The sequence below is a fragment of the Rattus norvegicus genome, chromosome 8, assembly GCF_036323735.1.
Source record: "Rattus norvegicus strain BN/NHsdMcwi chromosome 8, GRCr8, whole genome shotgun sequence".
NCBI classification, from domain to species: Eukaryota; Metazoa; Chordata; class Mammalia; order Rodentia; family Muridae; genus Rattus; species Rattus norvegicus.
In genome coordinates, this window is record NC_086026.1 from 60,417,818 (window position 1) to 60,445,176 (window position 27,359).

At 43.8% G+C, this 27,359-nt stretch overlaps 1 protein-coding gene across 1 annotated transcript; it reads left to right on the plus strand.

Moving 5' to 3' along the window:
* Nucleotides 1–355: 355 nt before the first annotated feature.
* On the plus strand, nt 356–27,359 carry Pou2af1 (POU class 2 homeobox associating factor 1). The gene is made up of 5 exons (NM_001109599.1): nt 356–467; nt 19,481–19,611; nt 20,245–20,287; nt 20,375–20,640; nt 25,385–27,359. The coding sequence occupies exons 1-5, from the start codon at nt 452–454 to the stop codon at nt 25,697–25,699; spliced, it is 771 nt and encodes a 256-aa protein (NP_001103069.1). The 5' UTR covers nt 356–451; the 3' UTR covers nt 25,700–27,359.

Genomic DNA, 27,359 nt, shown 5'->3' on the forward strand with positions numbered 1-27,359 from the left:
TGTTCTCGATATTGTCTTTTGGACCCCTCATTGCTCACGGAGCACTGATCCTTGACCTCATATTCCACCCTTTGTGTTCATGCAGACTCTCACGCTCTTCCTATGTGCACAACACTGTGGCTCTGTGCAAATGCCTGTGGTCTCCCGTGCTGTGTGTTGCTTCGTCCCAACTGGCTGGCCCCCGTGTCTAAAGCACTCTTCAGCCAGTGGGGGGCCTTTGGGGTGCACATAGTGGGGTGACAGATAGTGTTGCTAAAGAAAAAAGTACAGCTCTGCCTGAGGTGGGAGGATGTGATGACGTGGCCCACTCAGCGGGAACTCGGGCCTTTAAAAAGCTGAAGAAACAGCCTCAGAGTAAACGGTGGTTCCACAGGAGGAAAGCACGCCCAGTCACATTAAAGAAGCCAAACTGTCTGCTTCAAAGAGAAAAGGCAACATCCTGTCACAAGCCATGCTCTGGCAAAAATGTAAGTGCTTTGGTTGTGGCTGTCAGAGTCAAGTCAGCAGAGGCAGGGTCCAGGAACAGAGAGCTACTATTGGTGATGGGAGCCCCCAGTCTAGTCAGGGCCTAGCGGGGCTGGGAGGGCTGAGGTGGTGAGAAGGAGCTTGATGGCAAAATCAGCTTGTTGGAGGTGATGCTCATTTTCCAATCTGGGGGAATGAACCAGTGTCCCAAGGTGGGACAGCTCATTGAATCTCCGGTTCTGTGCATGAATCACTGAGGTGACAGAAGGGCAGATTATGATTCATGAGACGGAAACCACATATGATACGGGTTAGGAGCCGTTCTTCACCTGAGGGAGGGCCTTTGCTTTCATAGACCCCATTGCTTTCTGCTTGTTATTTTTCTGTTGGCCCGCTTCTAGCTGAATTCTGCCAGGGGTAGTTCTCTCTGGTGGAATTGTTGGGATGGGATGGAAACTCAGTTGTGTGAAGCCTCTCTCTCTCTCTCTCTCTCTCTCTCTCTCTCTCTCTCTCTCTCTCCAAGCAGCTCTTTTCACTCTCTTCCTTATTCTCTGGCAATGGTTAGTTTTGTGTTCCACTGCAAAGGAGTCTGTGGGTTTATCTTTGACTTTGATTTTTAATCCCTGGACTTGAATGGAACAACCGTGAACTGTATTTTCCATTCTGTGGACTGAAAAGAATCTTGTGTTATCGATAACGGAGGCTATACGGACATTTTCTACAACATTCCTTTCATGAGGTAAATAAAGTCAACTGCAGAGTCTCATAAAAGTGGAGCCTTATTAAGGGTCAGTACTGTTCTTCCTCATGTAACAAGCTATTATCAAGGAGTCCCCCTCTCTTTCTTTGTAAGCCGATTAATTCCTCAAAACTACCTTTTATTAGGTATATCATTCCTCAGTCAAACTTACATGATAATCCAGATTAAAAGGAAAAGAAATCATGGAGTGTTTTATTTATGAAAAGTAATCTGATAATATTGCTCCATTGATTACAGTGACACAATCCTCTTATCACCCACCTATTTAGTCTCTATTTCTCAATCCCAAGTTCTCTGGACTTCATTACTCTCATATATGTGATTCAGAGAAGCAATTTCAACACGTCTGACTTTACTAACCCCATCACTGATATCAGAAAGACTTTTTTATAAAATTAAAAATAAATGAACTGTGATTTGGAGTTGAGATTTCTAACTGCATATTCTAGTTTGGGTAGCTTGGGACTATTCAACAAGGTGACCAGAGCAGAACCTTGTCCTTCTGGAAGCAGAATGGCAGCCAACACCATTGTAAATGCTAGGAGGTGTAGCACATGGATCTTAACATCCTCCAGGGCCTTCAAAGTGCCAATATGCCATCTTGCTTAGAGTGAAGTCATTTGGGTTTTGTGTGAGCCGCTTTTATTTATTTTTTTAAACTCTTAGAGTTTGCATATTTAAAATGGAGTTAAAAATAATCCCACCGTATATAACTGCTCTTTATAAGCTGACGGTGCCACCGGAATGCTGCCAATTGCTCTGCCTTGGCGTTGGCCCTGAGGTACGGCCGCTTGCCTTAGGAAGAAGCTGCCATGGCCTCATGTTGTTACTGCATCTCTCTTCTCCAGTGCCTCTTCAGAGAGGAACAGCTTTTCTTTTTCAGAGTTGTTAGAGGTCTTGCTTCTTGCTCATAAACTCTCTTAAACTGCCCTTTGGGGGCTTGAAGGAAAACAAGAACAGGCCTTGTGCCACAGACCTATCCCTTTACCCTGGTCATATGGCCACCGCCACCAGACTGACTAAGACTTGTGGGAAACCAGTAAAGTCAAGGCAGTGCCAGCACAGGCGAGGTGGGCAGGGTTTGAAATCAGACACTGGGAGTGCTGAAAAGGCACTTTCTTTTTTTCAGAAAACACCCTTCAGGCATGGGCTGAAATGACTGTACCTTGGAAAGAGTTAAGAAAACAATCATATTGCTCCTGTCGCCTCCCGTTGCTTGGCCCATGACTCCTGTTGGTGGACGCAGTGGGAACACAGGCTTTGGTTAGGATGGGAGCACAGCATGACAAAGCTCACAACTGTTGACAACTGTGAGATCCTCTCAGTTGTCAGCTGGATAAAGATGTTGGTCCATCTTCAGACTTACTCCTTAGGTTCTGCATTTGTGGGGCCAAGGAAGTGTTTGATCCCCCTGCTCCCCCCATCCCCCCCTCAAAAAAGGAGCTGATCTGATGCAACTCACAGCAGGGTCTTTATTCTATTCAGGCTAGCTCGCCCATCCCCCCCTTCTCCTCAGCACAACACCATTATACTGGACAGTTTTGGTGGAGGGGCGCCCTGAATATCTGGGGGGGGGAGGGGTGGTAAGTGTGCAAGCATCTAAATGGGAAGTTACTATGGCCTTTAGCATAATTGTCTGGTGCTGGGAGTCTTCATAATTTCTGCTTCCCTCTGCATTGGTGGTTGTTAGGCAGATGGCAGGCTTGTAACCTGGGGGTGCAGGTTTGTTGGGGGAATAACCTGGAGATGCTGGTCTTCTTGGGGATTAGCCTAGAGACTGGAGCTAGGCCTAGGTTTTGTTGGGGGGCAACTTGGAAACTCATGCTAGGTACTAGCCTGTTAGTTTACCTGAGTTCAAACTTTCGGTCTCTAAAATGGAGTCTGAATTTAAGATTTGGCCTCTCACATTGGCCATCCCTGTCTCATGTAGTTGGGAACTAATATGCACAGGCTTGAGTCTGACAATTCTCATTCTTCGTATGGAGATTTGAATGTGTGCCTCTCAAAGCATTGGGGACAATTAAAGTAAGGATTGTAACTGCCTCTGGACAGTATCGTCTGTTCATACCGGGATGCCAGATTGGGTTTTTATGTTAACTGTTGGTTATAGTCCATTATTTTCTGTATGCAAGCAGTCTCCATAAAGTTTGCTCTTCCTCTGCGAGTTAAAAAGATAGGTTCATATACACAGTAATCTGTTTACTCATGGCATCTCCACACATATGTGTCACCATACTTTGTTCTCCTCTACTCCCCACCCTCACGGGTCCTTCCTTTGCTAAACCTATGTGGACACAATTCTTTCAGTGGTTGTCATTAAAAGTCTAAGATAGAGGAAACACTCCACTGGAAAATGTAACTGTAACAATTGAACTTCACATGAGTTAACATGCAACTGTCTGACAAGTTTTAGAGCCATGTGTGCTTAAAGTGACAAAAAAGAAAAAAATCAAGAAAATGGTATAAAATCACGTCGTGCCACTCCAGCACATACGAAGTCTTTGTTTCAGAGGCTGAATTCAGCAAAGCACTAGCCCGCCTAAATGTGAAACACTAACTTCTGAATTTGGATCACACATCTTCAGACAGAATTGACCGATACTACTTGTGTAGAGAAAATAGTTTTTTTTTTCAGTTCAAGGTCATATTTTAAACTCTTATTAAGGTTTCAAAACCATGAGGATTATTTTATCTAGATGTAAGTTCTTACTGAAAGGATGAACTTAGGGAAAACAATGGATGTAGGTGAAGTGAAACTCAAGTCACCAATAAGCAAGCCACAGTAGTCAGTTAATGCTTTCCTTCCTCTAAATGTCCAATCGGGCTATGCCAGCTTCCTTCCTGTGTATCTTTTCCTATACTTTCAACCTTCCAGTCAAAATATTCTTGGCTGATAAAATCTAGCGATGTTTTCAAAGGTCTACAGCATAGGTGTGCCCATATGGCTTATGTGTCGAACCAGGTTTATTGTCTATATTTGCAATTAAAGTTTTAGCGAAACGCAGCTATGCATATATGCATATTTAACAGGGCTGTTTCTGCTGTAGCAGCAGAGTTCTGTATCTGTAATGTTACTTGCATGGCTCTATCTTGCCCTTTATAGAAGTTTGCTCACTTCTGGACTTAGATGCCTGCTTGGTACTTGAGATACTCATTTCCCTGGGTTTCTCCTAGGCTTGTATAGTGTTAGCACCAATGTTAGATAAATCATGCAGACAGTTGAATCGATGTTTTTGTTAATGTCAAGAATCTAGAAATCTTTCTTAGAAATGATGGAAAATGTAAAATAAATCCAATATCACTTGTTGGGAGGTTTTGTGAACTGGAAGACGTGATTTTAATCATTGCTTCTTGTATTACGGAAAGAGCTGTGTGATCGCAAGAGGCAGGGTTAACTGATTTTTCTTTGCATTGACTGTCTCATGGCCCATGGAGTTGGCCATGTTATGTTTTAACTGTAGTAAGTTAGGGGCACCACCTTAGGGACAGGAACTAGTTATTAACTAAATCATTATGCCTTTGTCAGACAACTGGAGCAGATCAGAGGTTTAACATAAATTAGGAACTCACAATTCTCACTAATAGTGAAGTCTACCTTTAGGGTTTAACCTAAGGTTCCACTAGCTAGAAAATATAGTTCTAAGGGTAGTTAAAAAAGACTCAGGGTTATACATATTATATAACTTTTGAAACTTTTGAAGTCTCATGCATAAATTCAGTTCTATTTATAACAGGAAGTAATTTAAACTATGTGGACAACCTCTAACTTTTCTATTCTGTGATACAGCTTTTGCCCAATTAGCTTAGTAAAGACCTTCCTTACTGAGTTTATGCAAAGTCAGTGGTTCTTAATGCTAACAATAAGTAGAGCCCAAAGGAGAGATGTAGAGTCACAGGTTCCTCACGCAGGTGAAATGGGGGTAGACTGGGGAGGATGCGTGTCTCTCAGGCTGTTGTAGTCCCTTTACCTGGGGAGACAGGAACAAGTGTTTACCAAGCCAATGAAAGAGCCGCAAAGGCAGTTCTACACAAGCGTAGGCTGGAGACACTGTGAGTTTATTAAATTCATTTACAGGAGCCTGGGCCACCCCCAAATCTGCATCACTAACAATTTCTACCCTAGCGTGAGTAGTGACCTCCCTAAATCTGCACAGTGGAGCCCCCTTTAGTTAATCCTTTCCTTCTTATAAGCTTTGCCAAGCACCTCCTGAGATGAATTCTCACTGGGAAAGAATTACATACAGCTGGAGGGTAGGGGTCAAGGGTCCAGTGAAGAGTCTAATGACCTTCCTTCTATGGTAGAACGTGAACAGGTTCAGTCTTGTGGAGATCTCATGGACGATCACAGAGGCACTGATTAAAATGGGAGCAGCTGGCGTTATTGCCCAGAAAACACTGTTCCACAACACAAGGATGCAGTTTACTTGGTAAAAGAGCAAGTGGTATTCCTGGTGGGCATTTTCCTTGTCTTCCTATATTTACTAAAGAAAGATGTCAAATATGTATTACTAATTCTCAATATTTACCAACTCAGAAGTGTTGAAAATGGTCCTTCGTTTTGTACCCGTGAATCTGTTCTTTTATGAAGAATAATAAATCAAGGTTGTCTACACTTGTTCCCTAAAGTCTGGGTGTTGGATTTATTAAGAAATTCTTAAATGTTTGCTTTTTAGCTTTCCAAATACAAAGTAGGTGTATCAGGTCCCTTCACCCTGACTGTCCTACAGTAGTTTGGTTTCCAGTTAAATGAAGGTACTGGATAATTTCTCTTGCTATCTAACCAAAGCAAGTTGGGTAATTAATTATGATTGTTAGTATAACTTTCCCTTTATGGCATCCTTAGTAACTCCCCTAGCTCTCTCAGTTTTAGGAAGAACTTCTTGATCAGAGTCACCTTGGATCGATTACCTTGGATGAAAGAACCTTCTCCCCAGTACCATGGTTGTATGAGGCTATGAACAGACACATTATTTCCGCATTTGTGATTATACTTCCCAGTCTACAGATGAACAGGCTTGGGACTTTTCAGCCACTACCTAACCACCATGAACTTAGTCTTTTCCTAGCTAAGGTTAGACAGATTGGACTTAGTCTCTACTTGCTGAGTTTTCTTATGACCCTATTTGAAAAATATATATTTTAAAACAATGGTTTGTAAGTTACTAGAAAGGAGTCTTATGTCTACCTAGAGCAGTACTTTTCAACATTGGCTAAATACTGGGATGTTTTGGAGGAGATTTAAGGGAATATCAATAATTTGGTCCCAACCCAGAGGGTTTAGTTGAGTTGCCCAGGAACAGAAGTTATGTATACATTTAGATGTAGGCTATGGTAGGTGTTTATTACTCTGCTCAGCAGGAGCTAACACTCAATTTCCAACACAACTTGAAAAATGACCTGTGAATAAAGATTGTTTAAGCTTTCTAGGCCTGGGAAATGTTGGGATAAAAAAGAGAGGCAAGAGAGTTAGAAATAGGAGCAGGTTCCAGTCATCTTTTCATTATGCCTTGCTTGCATATACTTGTGCACGCTGAACTTCCCATCCAATAGGGTGACTTCCAGAGATTAAGGAGCTATGAGCAAACCCATTCCTCTTCTTCCTGGGTGATTTACTAGTGCTGACAGCTGAATCTCAGCTCTCTGTACTAGAATTAGCAGAAAGTGCTCAGTCCTTCTGATAGTATTAAATGTCAGTTGTGGGGTACGTGCACTTACTTAGTGCCACTCTGAACATGAAATCCTCCTTTGGAGCACTTTGGGTGATATCTTCTTGTTAATATAGGGATGTGACATAATCAGAATTTAAGTAAAATTGAGGACTATACCTCTCACTCCATGAAAGAAGTCCATAGTAGGCTTCCCAGAATCCTATGGGGTCTCTGTACTGCCAATGATATTTGGGTTTATTTTGTCTTTCATTCTTATGTCTTTGTTATATGACATTTGTCCTCAAAATTTTCTGATTCTTTCTGAAACTAGACCCACTGCATTGATGATTATCAAATCTTGAAACAAGAACAGGGAAAATATCTATCTGTCTGTCTGTCTGTCTGTCTATCTATCTATCTATCTATCAATCATCATTACTGTACCTTCTAACACACAACCTCTTCTGACATATGAAGGCCACGCCAGCTATAAGGGAGAAGAATGTAATTATTTAGATGGGCCTATTGTCAGGTCAAGGGCTGTTAAAAAAAAAGGAAGCAGTCATTGGATGTGACAATAGCCAGTCTTTGCCTTACTTTGTACTATTCAATCTACTTCTCATAATCTCTACATTGTCTGTAACATGGATCCTGTTGTAAGAACTTCCTCACTGATGAGAAAAATGAAGCTTAAATATTATATTAGTAACTTACCTAGGAGATAAAATTCATCTAAAGCAGACCCAAAATATAGACTTGCTAAGCTTCCCAGTCTCCTGCCAGTGAGCTGTGCTCCCTCCCAAGGCCTGGCAGATGTACTTGGTGAAAGGCAAGGCTTTCCATGTTAGACAAAGGTCAACAGTGAGATGAAATATAACAGACCCTCATAACGCATTTGTGATGTGTTTACTTATGGGAGAGAAAGTTATAGTGACTAGGGTTTTTATGTAGAGCCACAAAGGGACATTGCTGCTCTCTGTTTTGAGAAGTTTGAAGACCAGTGTCAGGGTCAAGCAGATATGAGTTTGAGACCTAGACCTATTTGTGTTTTACTGGTTGTGATGCTGGTAAGTCCCTGCTCTTTCTGCGTACCACAAGGATGTGGTTCTTCCTTCATGGGTTGTGGTGGGTGTTTACGACCATGCTTGACAGTAAGTAAACACCCAATGAAGTTCTTGTTACTATTATTGTATTCTCTCATTGAGGACAGAGGTTATGCAAGCTAATTATAGATTACAATTTGTGAGTTGGATATTAATAGTGAAGTGGTAGGGTCCATATGCAAGGCCCTGTAATTAATACTAGGATTTGGGATCAGGGTTAGTGCTGATGGCTAAGGCGAACCATTTGAGACTCACTTATTCATGACTTCCTCATCGGGTGGCATGAGGCATGCGACTGGCAAACTTGTGCTTGTTTTTTTAATTCACAAGTTAATTTGGACTGAGGTATTTATAAGTTGGGTGCGAGGAGAACAACACTTAAAATAGTCAAGAAATAGCACTAATGATACTGAAAATCGAAACACCAATGTGCTGCCTCAGGTTCTTAGTAATGGTTTCATAGTGCTACTTTCTGGGAAAAGCTGGCAGCTAAAGAATTATAAGCCAGAATTACTTTCAGACTAGGTGCTAGTACCCAAAAGGAGCCTACCACCCTTCAGGAAAATTCAATTACCTTTTAATCTATTAGAAAGAATCAAACCTTTACTGGGAGGGGAGATAATAATGAAGATCTTAAAGCCTAAGAATGACAGATGTTGAGGACCTGAAAAAGAAAGGAATGAGAAAAAGAGTAGAAAATAGCAGGTTCTGATATTGGATGAAAGCTTTGTCAGCTCGGGAAAGAAGAGTCTAGAAAGAAAGTCAGCTCATCTTTTCATATGCTTTGCTTCCGTGTACTCATATAGGCGTCCGATCTAGTGTTGGAACTCCTAGAGTAGTGAGGCAAGGGAATAAAAATTTTCTTCAGCAAAGGGGAAGATAGGACCAGTGATGATGGCATGGGGCATTTGTAGGTCATGAAGGCCACATGATGACAATCAGGTTCATTGCTTAGATTCTGGGAAATATTTGGGTAGAAATCCAAAGATGTCTAGGCTGATGCACATAAATCTTGTAATTCCCTCTGTACCTTTCTAATGCTATAACCCTTTAATACAATTCCTCATGTTGTGGTGATTCCAAACCATAAAATTATTTCCTTGCTACTACAGAATTGCAATTTTGATGTTGTTATAAACTGTGATGTAAATATCTTATATGCGGGATAGCTGATATGTGACTCCAAAGGGGCTGTAATCAACTGGTTGAGATCTACCACTCTCTTCAAATCAATTCTCTTGTGAGAGCCCAACATCAAAGTTGAGATGAAGGATCTCTTGGATAGGATGCTTCGAGCTTGGCTTGTTTGTTAATGTCCTGATTTTCTTGCCTCTGTAGGCACTTGCTGGCATCATAATTGTGTCCTAGGGTTCTAACCAGCTCTTCATTTCTTTGACCAAGAGCCCTGATAGCGAGTCACAGGTTCTCGGCTTACAGAATGAGTCACTGTGAGGCAGGCTATCTTGATTTTCATGAAGCTTTGCAGCTGCGAAAGCTATGTCTCCAGTCATGTGAGCTTCTTGTGAATTAGGGAGTAGTCAAATTCCTAAAAAATGACCCAGTGACATATTCATCAGACTTGATATTCTAACAGTTACTCCTTAAGTGTCCCTCATGAAGTAGTCTCCCATGTCCTGAGAGCTACTGGTTAGTAAACCTGAGACTTGTCCCAAAAGCTCATCTTGACTACAAGTTCTGTTTTTATTCATGAGTCAGTCACCAGGACTAACTTTACATGTGGACCAAAACCCTACACTAGTCATAAGCCTTGAGGCTTGGATAGTTGGACCTGACCCTTAAATACAACCCCTGCTGCATCTAAAAATCCTTGAAGAGAGTAGTCGTTATCCATGGATCTCAGGGAAAAATATTTCTTTTGTAAGATTGTCTTTAGCCTTAAAATCCTAAAATAAGGTGTTGCTTAGGTCAAGAAACTAACAGCTGAGTATTCGTCTGCCTCTTCAAGCTACCCAACAACAGAGTTTCTTCCTGAATGATATTAGATAGATCCAATAATTCTAGATTCAGGTCTTTATTTAGTAAAGAAAGATGTATTTCTTTCTTCTACTCCATCCCTTCTTGTGGAGTTGTCTTCCTGTAGAATTTAGGTTTGCAGTAGGATGGTTGGGTGTAATGTGGGACTGATGCTCATACATTCTCAAGGCTTCCCCCACTTTGAGGCTTCACCCGCCCTCTGTGAAGCCCAGGTGTCCAGTGTGTGAGCCAGGACTCTGCCTTGCTCTAACAGGTAATACAACACCTCTGGCCCCCAAACACTACATTCTAGAATTGCATTCCATGTTGCATACATAGCTATAGATAGACTTCATCCTAACCCACTGATATCTATAACTCAGCCTCAGCTATGGCTATGGCTATGTCTTTTTAGAGACACCTACATGTTCCTTAAGGCCTGGCTAATAGCAGTGGCTAACAGCTGAGGTCAGGGCAAGGATAAGCCATTGTACTCTGTCTCTTACCTAACTACTAGCACTCAAAAATATCTAAGATATTTACTCTTAGTGGAAACCTTAAAAAGTCCTTAAATATGCCATAAGCCTCCCCTCCCCATTTATCTGTTGGCTTCTGAAGACAGAAATGTACTCTGCTCAGACAATTTTTTAAAAAACCAAGGCTTTGGTCTCCTGTTTAGGGTTGCTGTCTTTAGGTGAGAGCTTTGGTCCTTCCCTGGTCATTGTTGGTTTCCCTGTATCCTAACTAGGCTTTTCTTGGGGGAACTTTAGGACCACAGACCTGAAAGTGACTTTCAGGAGCACAATTAAGACCTACAAACTACCCGGCTAGGACAGTGCTTTCTGGAATCTGGTATTCAATTTAAGACAAAGCAATGGCTTTCCAGAAGTTGGTCTGGGTGGCATATTGGAGAAAGGAGTGCTGCCACCTAGTTCCTGTCTCCCCTTCTGTCCTCCACTTTATGAAAACTGAATTGAAAGCCCACTAGCAGGTTTTGTAGATAGCAGAGTCCTGGATATGCCAGACATTTAGTCTCAGTATGTAACAAGATGTGCTGAGCGATAGTGACTTTTTACTTGGCACCTATTGTATGCCACATGTGTTAGTTAATAAACAGTCTTTACGACCGCCCCTGATACACACAATATTATTCTCATTTTTACAGGTAGAGAAACTAAGGCTTACACAGTTAAGTTACTTGTTGAGGGTCACAAGGATGATAAGCAATGTAGCAAGCCTCCCAAACTAGGTCTGCCTGGTCCTAACCCTGTACCGCGCTGTATATTAATGCATAGAAGTCTTTCACGGCACTGAATTTCCCTTCCCCTTTCAATTGAAATAGGTCCACCTTATATGGAGGTGGGCTATGAGTTCATCAAGGCTAACTCTACAATGACTTAGCAATCATGGCAAATTTGAGTCTCACAAAGAAAGATACTTAATGGAGATAGCCCTTGCCATGCTAGTATGAGTACTGAGTTTGGTCCCCACAACTGGCATAATGCTGTGTGCATATAATCCCAGTTCTAGGAATGTTGAAACAAGACAGATCCCTCCCTGGTGATCTCGTGGCTTGTCAGTCTAGCTGACAGTTCTAGACCAGTGAGAGACCCTACCTCAAGAAGAAAACAAAACAACTAAGGTAGATGGCATGTAGATTGACATGTGTAACTCTATACACACACACACACACACACACACACACACACACACACACACACACATTCTCCCCCTGTATTCTTTACCCAAGAAAAATTAACATTTACATTTGACATTAACATTTGAATAAAGATTCTGAATCTAGATGATGTTCATCTTATAACAAGTTCTTGGGGCTGTTCTTCTCATAGGCTGGTCAGCCAAGGGCAGACAGCAGTTGGTGAAACACTCCGAGGGGTCACGGAGGGTCTGTCACATTGAGTGTCTTGGCAGAGACTTACTCTCATACTCATGGTATGGCCTGAGCCACTGACCCCAGGTCATTCTCTACACTGAAGAGAGAGCCGTCCACCATGCCTCTTGCCTCTCTCCTCTTTACATGCCTCTAGAGACAGCTTGCTGCTCATTCAAGCATTAACGAGTCAGGTAGAGGCGGAAGTCAGAACTCTTTAGTTCTGAAACAGCCACAGCTTCATTATAACCCACAATTCATTTGCTTGTGTGATGGTTTCGTTAAAGTCTGCTTATACCACCTGAATGGACTGCAAGCTCCCCAAGGGCAGGAACCTAGTCTGATCTGGTCAATAAGTATTCGCTAGATAAATGGTCTTCTAGATGTCTCTTGGTCTTGACCCTGGATTGGAGATGTGGTGTATCTGAGATGGGAACCCTTTCTGCTCTAGTGACCCTAGTTTCTATAAAAGGCAAGCAGATGCAGCTGGTTTCTCAGGTGGACCTATCTGCTGTCATTTCAGTAGAAAAATACCCAAAATAAAACCTTGCCAGGAATTGAGTCTCTCACTTCTTGTCACTCCTCATGTGAGTAGACTTTTGGCTAATTTCTTGTGGAGGGCTCACTGACCTGGAAAACACCCCTTTCTTTTTTTGGAGAATTGGCCATCAAGAGAGACAGGATCACATGGTTCCAGCCAGTACTCCAGCTGAAGGAAGGATGGTTAGGATTGGCCCAGCGACCTTTATATGGCTGACCTTCAATGCCACACAGAGAAAAAAAATGAGACATATAGAGTCATAGAAGAAGGCATGTGGTGAATACAAAATGGGCTATGTTGGAGTCATGGGTCCTAAATTTGATCAATGAGACCACTACTGATGAGTGAAGTCCTTGGAAAGGTCACTGAATGTCTCTTAAGTATCACCTTCTTCGTCACTAAAAGAAGGGATGGAGAGTAGACTGTATCCTTTGTCTACAGAGGTCGTAGTTCAGCCCCCATGATATCATTTATGTTAGAGGATCTGAGAACCACAACCACAGAATTTCATGAAAACGTAGGTGAGGATTTCAGAGTTTCTGGGAGTTATGATAATGACCTGGAAACATATGGACTATTGCTACCCATCAATTCATCATTAAATTGGTGTACATACAGAAGAGGTATTTGCACCAGCTTCCTGTACCCTGCTACTCCACAATAGATCAGAAAGAGGGTGGACAAGTGGTATGCAGGATGCAAATGGCACTAGGGGAAAGGAATCTTGGACAGTGGGGTTTGTGTGTTAAGGAAACTTACCACACAGAAAGCTCCCACACTACCAACCTGTGGCTAGCTTTGCTTGAGGCCATGATGTAGGATATCTATAATTTGAGGCTTCCACAAAGAAACACCCTAGGCAGAAGTTTGGTGAGAATGAGCCATGTATAAGTGAGCTTTCTTGAGAGGAGTGCCTGCTGGGAAGATCTTGGCTGTTGATTCTCTGATCTCTATGGTTTTCATGAGAGAGCATCATGTTTAAATAACTCTGATCTGAGGTTTGGGGTTCTAAGACTGCAGTGACCCCCAGACAGCATCAGAACTGACCCTGGCTACTTTCCACTGCCAGTCTTGTTGCTAGGGGTTCCCTTGCCATGTCCAAGTTTGAGGACTTTCTTAGTGACTGTAGCTGTCCTTGAGCTTTTTCCAGTGGACTTGATTATCTGTGGCTGATGTTGAACACTGCAGGACCATGGAAGGAAGAACATGCTTGTGGGGGACATCTTGGGAAGGGGGCAAGAAAACCACCGATTCTTTCCTCTTGTCTGACGAAGCCAGCTTCAACCACCATTTTGGAACCTCTTAATAGAGACATCGAAGGTCATTTACCAGTAACTTCCTGTTTCTTCTCTGCCACATGTGTAGCCTCAGAAGCAGTATCATCCTATAATCCAAGTGTAGTCCATTTTCTCTCTGATCTTATGAGCAGCTTTTGTAGAGCCATGTTCCCTCCCCTTACCCCTTTCCCATCTCTATTTCTTCTCTGTGTATTATCTTCTCTGCATATTTCTTCCCTGAGTATTATCTAGATTGCTAGAATGTATAGGTGGCATGTTTATTGTTCCCATTTGGAGAGTTTTCTGGTTCAAGCATTAGTGAATAGAATCAGATCCACAGTCACATGTACCCTGGATCATTTTGTCAGTTTACATTAGAAGAAGAAGAGGAAGAAGAAAAAGGAGGAGAAGGAGAAGCAGAAGAAGCAGAAGCAGGAGACAGAGACGGGGTGGGGGGAGAAGAGGGGGAGGAGAAGGAGGAGGAGGAGAAGGAGGAGAAGGAGGAGAAGGAGGAGGAGGAGGAGGAGGAGGAGGAGGAGGAGGAGGAGGAGGAGGAGGAGAAGGAGGATTTAGTGTAAATTGGGTGGGAGAGTCTTTCTGTAGTATTTCAAGTCCTTCTGGCCAAAGAACAAAGTCTTCCTGTTTGGAAAAAAAATCAGCCTCTGTCCATAAATGAAAAGAATACATTTGAAAACTCTGAGAACTTCACCCTAAGAGCACCTGCTGTAGCATTTTTCATAAAGAATGTAAACAAATCTACCCGAACTCATGTTTCCCAGAAGATCTCAGCCATCTCAGGTCAGCAACGCAAACAAGATTCTTCACATTAAAGTGTCAGCAACTTTTCAGATTTTGTTTTCTGTAGAAGCTAGGACAAGTTTGTTAGCCCCAGGCTTAGAGTCCTATTGTTCGACTATTTATTTTGGTTTTGCTACAAGTAAAGAGAGTGTTAGTGGTCTTCCTTCTTAACGAATTCTATTTTCTTTTGGATAATATTGAACACCAGCAGTGAAAGAAAATATTCTGCAGTGGTAATCTGGAGTGATTCAGAGGGTGTCATAAATGGTAGCATGCCATGAGACCTTCTCATCTAGGTGGTTTTTACCTTTCAAAGTAGCCCAATGTGGCTCAGCTGTGAGGCTCTACTAGTTGTGAATTGAAGCTTGAGTAGTCTTTTGAGTTGGGATGGAAGGGCTTTTATAGATGTGAGGACTTTTGTTCTCTGGTTTTCTGGTGATGCAAATCCATGCTTAACATATATTTTTTTTTTTGGTTCTTTTTTTCGGAGCTGGGGACCGAACCCAGGGCCTTGCGCTTCCTAGGTAAGCGCTCTACCACTGAGCTAAATCCCCAGCCCCCCATGCTTAACATATTATATATATATATTTTTTTACAATTAAGGGCAGAGCTCTTAATTGTTGTCCAGTCTGTTTGTTGGCCTAATGACCTATGGGAAATCTCAAGAGGACAATGGCTGACGCAAGGGTCTTCTCTCAGAAAACACCTATTGGACATAGGCTCCTTTAAAGCTAAACTGAAAGCCAAGTTACAGATGCATAGGGCTGGCTACTGGCTCCAGAGTTGAGTAGCATGGGGTTATTAAATAGATAGCTGTTGTGATTCTGCATAATTCCTTAGTGAAATTTTACTGTACTTCATTGAGGAACCTAGAGTGCTAAGCTTGTTTAACTCAATAGAAACAAGTATTCTCTCAGGTGGGTAGAGAGTAAACCTAGATGCGAGTGTGCATGCAGGAGCTGTGGGATCTGTGACCTATTAGCTTCAGCCTGTTGCCCTGTGCACCTTCAGGTGGATGGCAGCCTCGGGCCTCCTCTTCTTGTGAGGTACAGCATATCTGGGTGTGTGGTGGGGGAACTGAAATGCCTTCTGCTGACTGTTTTAACTCCAGATCACTCACTGCTCATTTTGGAAAAGGGGAGCTCTCCTTGTGACCAAATGTATGGGTTTTGCTATCAACGAGGCTTCTTAAAAGTTTATTTTCCTTGAATACATTGGCAACTTATGTCCAATAGAAAAGAAAAGAAGTAAGGTTAACTCCTGTCCAAAGAGATTCCCAGAGGTTCATGTTCAGGTAGACTCATTTTCCATTGTGATGGATTCTTCAAGCCCACAGAAGCTACAAGGGTCCTCAGTCCTCAAGAAGAATGGCAGAAAGCTTCAAGCTTTTGCCAATGTACTGTCCAGAGCTGCAGTTTGACTAGGGAATTATTAAATTCTCTGGTTATCAGTACTCCAGGCTTTCTTCTTTGCCAATAGAGTATTATTTCACGTTTTTATTTTCTTTTCTTCATATACTATTTTAAAAATTGCTATGTTAAATTATTTTAATATCTTGTTTAAAACGTCACAATATTTCAGTGCAATCATTGGAAAGAGATCAGTTCAAGAACTCAGCAGCCCTAAACAATGGCAATCATGACCTTGAACAATTTTTTCTTCTTCTTCCAAATTTCCATAGTGCCGGTGCTGGTCAGAGTTGAAGTCAGGGTGTTTACCGACTCTTGCTTTCCATAGATGAGTGTGAAAGGCCCCGACTGCAAGTTGCCAACTTGCAGATACTCTTGTCTATTGAGCTTCTGAGGGAGATGTCTCGGCGCTTTGGCTTCTGATACTTTGCCAGCACTTTGAAGTGGCATGGTCAAAGCATCCCCACTCTTGATGGAGTCAGCAACAAGGCTCCTCATCAGCTCACTATGGACACAGAGTGGTGGGAGGTTCATAGCTGTGCTGGATCAGTGCTTTGCTGCACATGCTCTCATCTGCCAGGGCACGTCCGTTACTTCTGAGGGGTCCAGAGAGGACCCGATATTGAAGAGTGATTACCCTGTGTTTATAGCATCTCCCCAAAGCCTTCTGGGTCCATAGATTTTAAAACAGCAGAGGGCAGGAAACTTTTACTTCCCAAGATCTGGAAGTGCCCACCATTTCCTGTTATAGCCAAGTGCATAGTGTGTCCAGTTCCAGAGGATGAGTGGGACCTGGAAGCCTCTAGGCCCTTCCAGGAATTGAACATGCAAATCAGAAGTGCAGAGCCTTGTTCCCATCTCGGAGCTGGGCTGAGATATATGTGTCTTGTTACCCAACTGAATTCGAGGGTGACCCTGGTATAAGTGACCCTGGTACTTATACCTTCTCTTTCTTTCCTTTGACTTATGCCCCATTATTTTTCTGAGAGTAGAGTATCTCAGGCTAAGCTTCGTGCCTAAGGAATGACAGGAAGCCTAAGAGGAGGTAAGTGGAGGAACTATCTGTAAAGAAAGCTGAAGTGGTCCTGATGATCCTGAGAAAGGGACGCAGAATGAAGCAGAGACAGAGATGCTCTTGCTGTCTCTCATCCCAGTCTATACACACTGGGTCTGTGGGCAGCACCAGACATCATTCTTGCACACATAGACATCATTCTTGCACACATAGACATCATTCTTACACATGTAGACATCATTCTTGCACACATAGACATCATTCTTACACACGTAGACATCATTCTTGCACATATAGACATCATTCTTGCACACGTAGATATCATTCTTGCATGCACAGGTGAGTTGTGCAAACAGCTCTTGTGCAGGGCTGACACACTCAGAAGGACGATTGGACACTAGAAACATGCCACTGAGAAGTTTAAAATGTGCCTCCATCTCACAGATAAGGAAACTGAGGTCTAGAGTCATTATATAAATCTGGGAATTCTTGAGTAATAAGTGACAGGTCATATTTGAATGCAGCTGTTTCTGGCTCTGAAGTCTGTTGTCATTGCTGCTTTGAGCGAAGATGAAGATGGTCTCAGGGCACAGATACCATGCTGGCTCTTTCTTATGTCCACTCTTATGCCAGTCCAAATCTCCTGTTTGTTATATTCATCTCATTGGTAGGATTTATTGTTTATGTTCTCTAGAATACTTACAATCCATGTGAGTAGGGGCCACATCCACGTGTGCAGAATCACTTTGGAAGAATGAGTATGGGAGAGAGAGTCTCTTTTATGACAGCAGATACTAACATGAGGCCCATCTCCTACTGGGATGCTATAGAGGCTCTAGACGAAGTCGGGGATGAAGTATCAGAGCTCTGACCCCAGTCATCTTCAGAAACACTGTGTAATTTGATACAGACAGACTCTGGGCTTAAGTGGCTCTTCCAAATCATACTCTATGGGAGCAAGACCCTGGGTATCTGCATTTTGCATCAGTTTCTAGTTGGTTCTTTTCCATGGTCAGGGAAGAGACCATGGCATATATAGAATCCTAGACTGAGGTGTTAGGTCCTCACTCACTGTCTGCCTCTGGGGCTCATTCTTCCCCCACTTGGTGGCCGTGCATGGCCTTCAAGACCAGACTATGCTGCTGCTGAGAGCCTAGGAATCTTGCAGGAGGTCTTGTGCAGACCTGAGGCATGGTTGTTATCAATATCAGCTGGGTGTTTACTGAACAAAGTTCAGTCAAGGCAGGCCTGTGGATCCGGGTTGAACAGATACCCTGGCTTCCGGCCTTTGATACAAAGCCTGTGTCTCTGGGCCCCTTATCAGTGGAGGATAATGGGTTCCTTGTGTGAGTCCCAGAGACCATTGCTTCTTGATCTCGGATGCCCTAGATCTTGGCCTACCTGCCGTGGACCATTCCATCGGAGTGGGTAGGTTGTCTCTGATCTCCCAGGCAATGACAAGCCCTGTGCCCTGACTTGGGTTTAATTGATGCTTTTTTGGATTTCTTGAGAAAAGGGAAAGGAAACATTGTCCCAGCTGCTACAAGGTGGATACTCCAGTTCTAGGACACATGAGCCAGCATTGGGTGTTTGTCTCACATAACCAAGGACCTAGCAGCCAGGAATTTTCCCCCTCAGTCAATTAACCCTAGAGACCCAGGAGACATGAGAGGAAGACAAAAGGAAACACATTTGAAAGCACCACTCACTTGATTAGTTAATGAACAGCCATGACTAAACTTACAGAGGGACTAGACATGCCTGGCTCTCCGGGGGGCAGAAACAACACAGCATCTTGAGAAGTTTATAGTTGGAAGCATTTTAAATTCACCTCATCAAGGATAACTAATAATTACCTAGGAGGCTGTAGATTTATTGAATTTGTGGGGCGAAGGGTGAAGCTCAGAGCTAGAACACTTGCCTAGCATGTCTGGGGCTCTGGGCTATATACACAACACCAACAGGACAAGGAAACACGAAAACAAATTGCACCGATACCCATCTGATAAGAAGCTACAGGTTATGGAGATCAGAGAAGTTTGATGACTTCGTGGGATGCTATAGTTAGATTATGACTGAGAGGGGATTGGAATCCAGTCATACCCGGCTCAAGAGTTCTTGGGCTGATTGCCATCCCTTACTGCCACTTATGTGAAAGCTAGTCAGATCTGGATGTGTTGGAGAGGTGGATGTAGGAATTCCATGGCCTGCAAGGAGCAGAGAAGTTGCCCCAGATCAGGATTCTGACTATGAGGAATAGCAGTGAAGGCCGAGAGGTGAAACAGGCAAGGGCATGCAGAGGTGTGTAACCAGGCCTTCTCGCTAGAGCCAGTTTATATAGCATCAGAAAAACGGGGCTCTGATACCCTCGGGATGTCCTGTCACTTTTAGACAAAGGGGAGAGGGCTTAATTATTTGGATATAGTAGGGCCCCAGAATGACTGGGGACAGGAAGAGCCTTGGGAACAATCTCTAGGAAGCCACACAGAGATTCAAGTTCAAGTACAACTTAGAGAGTTGGACAGCAGGGGAAGTGGGCGTTTTGTGGTTGGGGGTATCTGACAAGGGCCATGGGTTAAAGTGACATTCCCCTTTACAGCCACAGCTTCAGAGCAAGCTCCTGCCCCTCCACGGCCATACCAGGGCGTTCGAGTCAAGGAGCCGGTGAAGGAGCTACTGAGAAGAAAGCGTGGCCATACCAGTGTTGGGACAGCTGGTCCACCAGCTGCGGTGAGGAGCTGCTGTGAGCAGTGTGAGTGTGTGTGTGTGTGTGTGTGTGTGTGTGTGTGTGTGTGACTGTGTGTGACTGCGTGTGTGTGACTGTGTGTGTGTGTGTGTGCGTGTGAGGTGAGGAGCTGCTGTGAGCAGTGTGACTGCGTGTGTGTGTGTGTGTGTGTGTGTGTGTGTGTGTGTGTGTTCATGCGTGCATGCACAAAGTTGGATTTGTCAGGGTGGACAGGGGGATAAGGCAAGAGTGTCCTTCTCTGATTCGTGCACCATCTGTGGTGCATGAAGGCAGCAGATTTCATGGAGAAGGTGAACCTGGATGCGGTAAGCTGGTGATTTGTCGGGTGGTCAGGGGAATTCTTGAAGGGCTTCTTGCTTTTATATGTAGGAAAAAAATCTATTGGTGAGGCTTCAGGGAGCCAAAGGTACACACCCTAGTGTGAGTTGAGAGTTCATAAAGTTTCTTGCTAAACCAAAATACAAAACCCTCAAAAAGGCAGGTGGTGATGGTTGAGGTGCGGAGTGGTAGGTTTTATTTTCCCCCATAGTTCTCCTATCTCAGGACCCTGAGAGTCCTTGAGAGGGCTTGCTGCAGATAGATAAACATCCATTCTGGTCTTCTTGTCCCTATTCTAGGTGGTACTGCCCCACCAGCCCCTGGCAACCTACAGCACAGTGGGTAAGAGCTCTCCTATAATAGTCTTGGTGTCTTTGGGGACCCCCCTCTTGGGAAGCCTGCACTTCTGTAATTTCCTTTTTCCCACAGGTCCTTCCTGCCTTGACATGGAGGTTTCTGCTCCCACAGTGACAGAGGAGGGGACATTATGTGCTGGCTGGCTCTCCCAACCTGCCCCGGCCACTCTTCAACCCTTGGCTCCATGGACGCCCTACACGGAGTATGTGTCCCATGAAGCTGTCAGCTGCCCTTACTCCGCTGACATGTATGTGCAGCCTGTGTGCCCCAGCTATACAGTGGTGGGACCCTCCTCGGTATTGACCTATGCCTCCCCACCACTCATCACTAACGTCACGGTATGTCACACAAGAGTAGAGTTCTCTCCACCGATGCTGATAGCACCCTCTCAGAAGACGCTTGGTTTTCTTGTCTATTGATTTCCGTGGTTACTGGGTCAGCTAAGTTCACTGCATCCTCCAGGGTGACTTGCTCTTATTCCTCTTGACTGAAACTATCTATCCTCCACAAAGACATTGTATGCTCGAGTTGTCACATCCTTTACTCCTGTGGGTTGGGAAGATCTGTGGGTTCTAGCCCAAACCTTCCTAGCTTCTCTGGAAGCCGTGGGTCTCAGTAAGTGAAGTTTTTAGCAGATGAAGTATTAGGTGCGATCTGTGTAAGGTCTGGGTTCTTATCAGTTCGATAACATGTGGAGTAGTTGTATACTTAGCAATGGGAACTACTATAATACTTCCAGGTTAAGAACTAGTCATCAAGGAAACTACTTTTGGGTCAGACACACCTGTACAGTAATTTTTTCCCATTTCTTGTTGTAACATCAAGTTACCTGTGTATATCAGTCTTTCCCTTTTTCTTATCAGCTCCGTGCTTAGTACTTTGACCTCTCTGAACCCAGAGTCCTCATCTATTAGACAGGAGAGCCTAACAAGACGGGATCAGATGAGTTGGTACATATGGGACTGTGTTTAGCATAGAGACAGCACTCCTTAAATGTTTGTTATTCGCCTAGTGGCCCTAGTCTGCCAGCAGTGTCAACAAATGAGTGCCTTCAAGTGTCAGGTGGAATAGGAAACCCCCCCATCCTTGAAGAGTACAGGAAAAGAGTTATAGTTTTATATGCTGGGTGGCTATGTCTCCGAAAGAATGGGAATTCCTGACGTGCTTATGGGGAGAAAAAGCCTAGGAAGCAGTGGTGACCAGCGTCACTCTGGGACTATGGGCGGTACAGCTGGAACCTCCCTTTTGGTCTCAGATCCTACCCTGTGCTGGTGGAGCTTGCCTTAGATCCCCATGTCCCCTCTGTTTACCTTTAAGGTCCAGGGGTCACTCCAGTGCCCCTGTTCTCTACCTCAGAGCACTTTCCTGGCAAAGCTTCCCCTGCCATTCCCACCTGGATACTCAACAAAGTGATTTGGGGATGGATCTTGATGCCAGTGAGTAGGAAGGAGTTAATTAATTAAGGCAAATGATTTCCACTGTGAGGACCCGCGGTGGAGGATATGGTGGTTCACAGCCTTCTCACTACTGAAGATTTTGTTCATTATTTATCCTTTTTTTTTATCATCTTCACCTTCCACTCTGAAAGGGTCTGTGAATTGAACAGACTGTATTTATTAAGAAATGATTTGTTTTGTCATTTTGTGAATTAACTCATCAAAGCTGGCTCGAGCTACTGGCTCAGCACTCCTGAGCAGCCGAGAGATAAGACCTGCAGGTCTATCCCTTGGCAAGGAACCAGCAGTTGCCATTGATCTGTATAGGTAGAGGAGTCAAAAGTGAATGGTTTCCATGTGGATTTTTAAAATAATCATAGTAAGGTTCTCTCAGGTCCTGTCTGCCTTCAGGAAGCCAAGCTGGGGAGCAGGAGCTCACCCTGAATGAGAAGAAACCATTTGTGCAGTAGGATTTTTACACACCAGCCTGCATGTTGGGAGTCCCCAGGTCCGTTGTTCAAATACAGAAACTCCAGGAAGCCTTGCTTCTCAAACTGCAGTCCGCGGTACCAGCCACATTAGCATTCCTCAGAGGTCTGACTGGACTTGCAGAATAACAGGCCCTTCTCCAAACCTCTGGGATCAGGATCCATGTTGTGACAAACTCTCCAGGAGGATGATGAAAATTCTTCCCTGAATGACTCTAGAAACTTACTCTTACAATACAGTGACAGCTGGGGAGATGACAGGGGAGGATGGGGGGGAAAGGTGGGGGTTGGATCTGTCTTCTGTCCGTGCAGAGAACTTTCTTATCCATTGGCTTGCTGTGGAAAGATAGTAAGCACATAGGCCTTACCTCACTGGCCTGAGGTTTGTTCGAGTAGCTGATATTTGAATGTGATGTATGGTTTGTAGAATACTTGGGAGATTAGCCCCTGTCCCAGGGAGCAGCTCAGAGACGGGGAGGGGGTTGAGCAGGGACAGGTACCAGGCAATAGCAGGAAGAGGCCACGACTGCAGATACAACAGTGCCCCCAATGCTACAAGAATGCTGGTCTCTCTGTACTGGTCAGTACTAAACGGGCAAGGGCTGAAGGAGCTATGTTAACCCATGGGGATCTAAGGATGTCAAGGATTCTTGGGAATTGTTTTAGTTAGGGTTTCATTGCTGTGAAGAGACACCAAGAGCATGGCAACTCTTTATAAAATAAAATATTTAATTGGGGCTGGTGTCTTAGTTAGGGTCGTATTGCTGTGAACAGATGCCATGACCAATGTAAGTTTTAAAAGTTACAACATTTAATTGGGGCTGGCTTACAGGTTCAGAGGTTCAGTCCATTATCATCAAGGCAGGAGCATGGCAACATCCAGGCAGGCATGGTGCAGGAGGAGCTGAGCTCTACATTTTCACCAGGAGGAAACCAAGAGTAGACTTAGTGTCCTCAGACCCAGCTGGAGGAGGGTCTCTAAGCCCAACCCCACAGTGGCACACTTCCTCCAACAAGGTCATACCTACTCTAGCAAGGCCACACCTTCTAATAGTGCATACCCTATGGGCCAGCATTCAAACATATGAGTCTATGGGAGTCATAATTATTCAAATCTCCACAGTCCACTCTCTGGCCCCTATAGGTTTGTAGCCATAACATAATACAACATGCATTTAGTATAACTTTAAAAATCCCCATAATCTTTCACAGTCTCAACAATTTCTAAAGGTCCAGAGTTCAAAATGTCTTCTGAGATTCGTGCAATCTCTTAACTATAATGCCCTATAAAATTAAAGATGAATAAAAAAAAGCAGATCACATACTTCCAACATATAATGACACAGGACATATAATACTATTGCAAAAGAGAGCACAGTGAAGAGATATTGGACTAAAGTAAGACTGAAAAATAGATGGGCAAACTCCAAACTCTGCATCTCCAGGTCTGCCATCAAAGCACTCTTCAGATCTCCAACTCCTTTCAGCTTTGTTGACTGTGACACATTTCTTTATCTTGGTTCCATTTCCTGTTAGCAGTTTTCCACAGTAGGTATCCCACAGCTTTTGCACCCTTAGGTTTCCAAGGTAATACATACTTCATCTTCATAGTTTCACACATGGCCTTTCTAGGTTTTCATGCTGGGACACCCCTGCTGTACACCTAGCCTTAGCAACTTTCCCTAGTCTCAGAGGGAGAGTCTATAAACCCCATTTTTCTATTCTTAACAAGATGCAAGTTTAGCTGGGTGGGATCTTGCCCTGGAGTCAGAACTTCCTCAGTTCCATTTAATACCTTTAATCTGTTTATTTCCATCAACACAGGATTTGACTCCATTCCACTTCCTGGTGCCCCCTTTCCCCTTGAACCATGCATTTTGTATTTTTTCTTGCTTAGCTATCTCCTGTTCATCAAAACACTCTTCATAAGAGTCAGCCACACAGAGTCTATGTTATACTGTTTTGAGATTTTCTTTTCCCATACAATTAATCTAACTCTCTTCACTTTGGCCTCAGGCAGACTCTTCAGACAAGGGGCAAAAACCAGCCACATTCCTCACCAAAATATCACAAGAAGGATTTCTGGGCAACATATTGAAATAATTCTCCTCTGAAACCTCTCGAACCCTCCCACCCCCACCCCAGTTCAAATAACCCTCAGCACCCCTGTCCTTCATGTTCTTACTAGCATGACTCATTAAGTCCCACTTAAACCATTTGACTGCTTTTCTAATCTTAAGTCCTAGAGTCCACATCCTTCCAAACAAAAACATGGTCAGGCCCATCAGACCAATACCTCGGTCCCTGGTAACAACTTCTGTCTTGTTAGGCTTTCACTGCTGTGAAGAGACAGCATATGGCAACTCTTATAAAGGAAAACATTTATGGGGGCTGGCTTACAGTTTTCAGAGGTTTAGTCTATTGTCATCATGGTGGGAAGGATGGCGGCATGTAGGCAGATATGGTTCTGGAGAAGGATCTAAAAAGTTCTACATCTTGATATACAGGCAGCAGAAGGGGACTGTGTACCCCACTAGGTATAATTTGAGCATAAGGAGACCTCAAAGTCCATTCCCACAATTACATACTTCCTCCAACATGAGGATACAGACTCCAAGCCCACATTTCCTAATAGTGCAACACCCTCTGGGCCAAGCATTCAAACACATGAGTCTGTGGGGGCCACACCTATTCAAACCACCACAGGGGTCCATGTTACCTTTCTGTCTGAGCCAGATAGAAGTCATCTTCAAGAAACAGCTACAAGGCTATGAGACAGGCTCATTATATATCAAGATTATATTTTATATAGTTTAAGTTTTTTTTGCAATTGGAATATATTTTATATTCAATGAAACCTATAAAGCCTTTAGTTTACTCAGCGGTATGACGTCATTATTTTCTGAACCCTCTTTCATGAAAAAGTGAAGCTTCCAAGTTGGGAAGTAGCTTGAGCATATAGTCAGAAGAGGAGAGAGCACAGCTGAAACTTGTCAGGCTTTCTCTTCTAGGAGACAGAGAAGGAGGAGGTGGAACCCTATTAAGTGTAACACCAGAAAAGGCAGGTGGGGTAGAATGGGAGGTCATGATGGGGCAAGGATGCAGGTGGGCACCCCAGTTCTGCTAACCATTGTTCCTGTGTATTTTTTTTGTCACAGCCAAGAAGCACGGCTACACCCGCAGTGGGGCCGCAGCTGGAGGGCCCAGAGCACCAGGCGCCCCTTACCTATTTCCCGTGGCCTCAGCCCCTTTCCACACTGCCCACCTCCAGTCTGCAGTATCAACCTCCAGCCCCAACCCTGTCTGGGCCCCAGTTTGTCCAGCTCCCCATTTCTATCCCAGAGCCAGTCCTTCAGGACATGGATGACCCCAGAAGGGCCATCAGCTCTCTGACCATTGACAAGCTTCTTCTGGAGGAAGAGGAGAGCAACGCTTACGAGCTCAACCACACCCTCTCCGTGGAGGGCTTCTAGGGTTGGCTTGCATCTAATAGCCCTTTCACCCAAAACTGAGATTTAAAAGGAGCCCAGATGGAGCCCAGAAGTAGCTATTCCATAGGCTCCCTTTCTTCCTAAAGCTAAATTGTATTCCTTCTTTTCTCCCTTCTTCCTTCTCTCCACTTCCTTCCACCAAGTCCCATTTCACTTCTTTCTTATTTCTCCTTTCAGTTTTCTTCCTCTGGAGCAGCAAACTATAGTGATATTATGAACAATACTTTATACTGAATGTCACCAAGTCGTGCAGCTCAGGGTTTTCCTTTCGAGTCACATCACTAGGGAAGCGTCCTTCTCTCAGGTGCCCTCTGCTTCCTGGTGGCAGTAGCTTTAGAAATCTACTCTATGACCATTTGCCCTTTCTGCCATTCTGAAATGCATTTCAGTTTTGTTTTGTGTGCCATGCTCAGCCTTGGCCAGATGTGCTATATAAGTAGATGTTTCTGGTGTGGCTAGAGGGGATGGGACAGGACCATCAGGGTAGGTAGTGGCAGTCAGTGAATGATGGACGACAGGGATGAGGAGGAGCAGGACACGGACCTGTGTCTGTGGTTAGAGAGGGAGTTGGGGTGGGGGAAGGCTGAGGAGTGACCTAACAATCAGCTTTGAAAAAAATATCACTTTAATGCAATTTAGGGGTTCGTGATGGTGATTATGAGCTGGCTAGGGATCAATGATGAGTCAGGCCCTCTAATGTGATGCCAGCACTTCAAATACTTTTTGTCAGCATATTGTCATAGCAACAGGAAAAGGAACAGGTGAAGCCTATCAGTGAGGAGGCTCTCACTTAGTCCTTCCACGTGGGCTTTTGCTTCCTGTTGTGACTCACCCAGGGCCATCTTGATACACTGCCATGGCGTCTTCCGCCCACTCACTGTCTGTCTCTGGGGTCCTGGAGTCCTGGTTGGCAGGCCTACCAGCCTTAATTTTCACTTTTCTTTAGTTTTTGGTGGAGAAGCATAACATTTTCTGTTGAGTGATTGCTGTCTTGGGGTGCTCTGCTCCTGAGGTGGATGTGTGTGTCTTTGGGAACTGGCCCACGATTACTAATGATGTATGTCACCATTACATACACACAAGCTTAGTCTATAGAATCCATGTAGAATAACAGACGTTCTAGAAAATGACAGTTTCTTTGATATCCCACCCCCTTTGCTTCCATTTTTAATGAAAACTTAGAGTTACCTGTCTTTTTTCTTTCTTCTGCTTTGTGTTTATTTTAATTCAGACATTTCACCATCTACCTAAAATCCTGCGTATCTTGAATTTCCTGTTATTCCTCTTTAATACTTGGATTGAATGTTACATCTGGATGGTGGGTTTACACTTCTATTGGTGGTTACTATGAACAAGAAAGGGAGCAGGAAGCCTCGGCTTATTTCATTAAGACCCTGTTGCACTTAAAAACACTATTTAAGATTTTCCAGCTACTTTGGGAGTTTGAGATAATGCAGGGGTGGCAATCACAGAGGAGATAATGCTGGGAAAACAAACCAAAACAGCAAAGAAAGTAGTGTGAGTGTTTGCTAGGATTGAATTGGTACCTTGAAACCTCAAGTCTTGGCTGCAGGTGTCCATCCAGATTTCCTCCTGAGTTTTTCTACTCCTATGCAACATTTTCAATAAAGATTTGTCGATG

Bases quoted from the DNA above. Each gene is read 5' to 3' on its own strand.
- Pou2af1 (NM_001109599.1), top strand. The intron at 20,288-20,374 runs GTAAGAGCTCTC...TTTTTCCCACAG, and splicing joins GGCAACCTACAGCACAGTGG to GTCCTTCCTGCCTTGACATG. The intron at 20,641-25,384 runs GTATGTCACACA...TTTTTGTCACAG, and splicing joins CACTCATCACTAACGTCACG to CCAAGAAGCACGGCTACACC.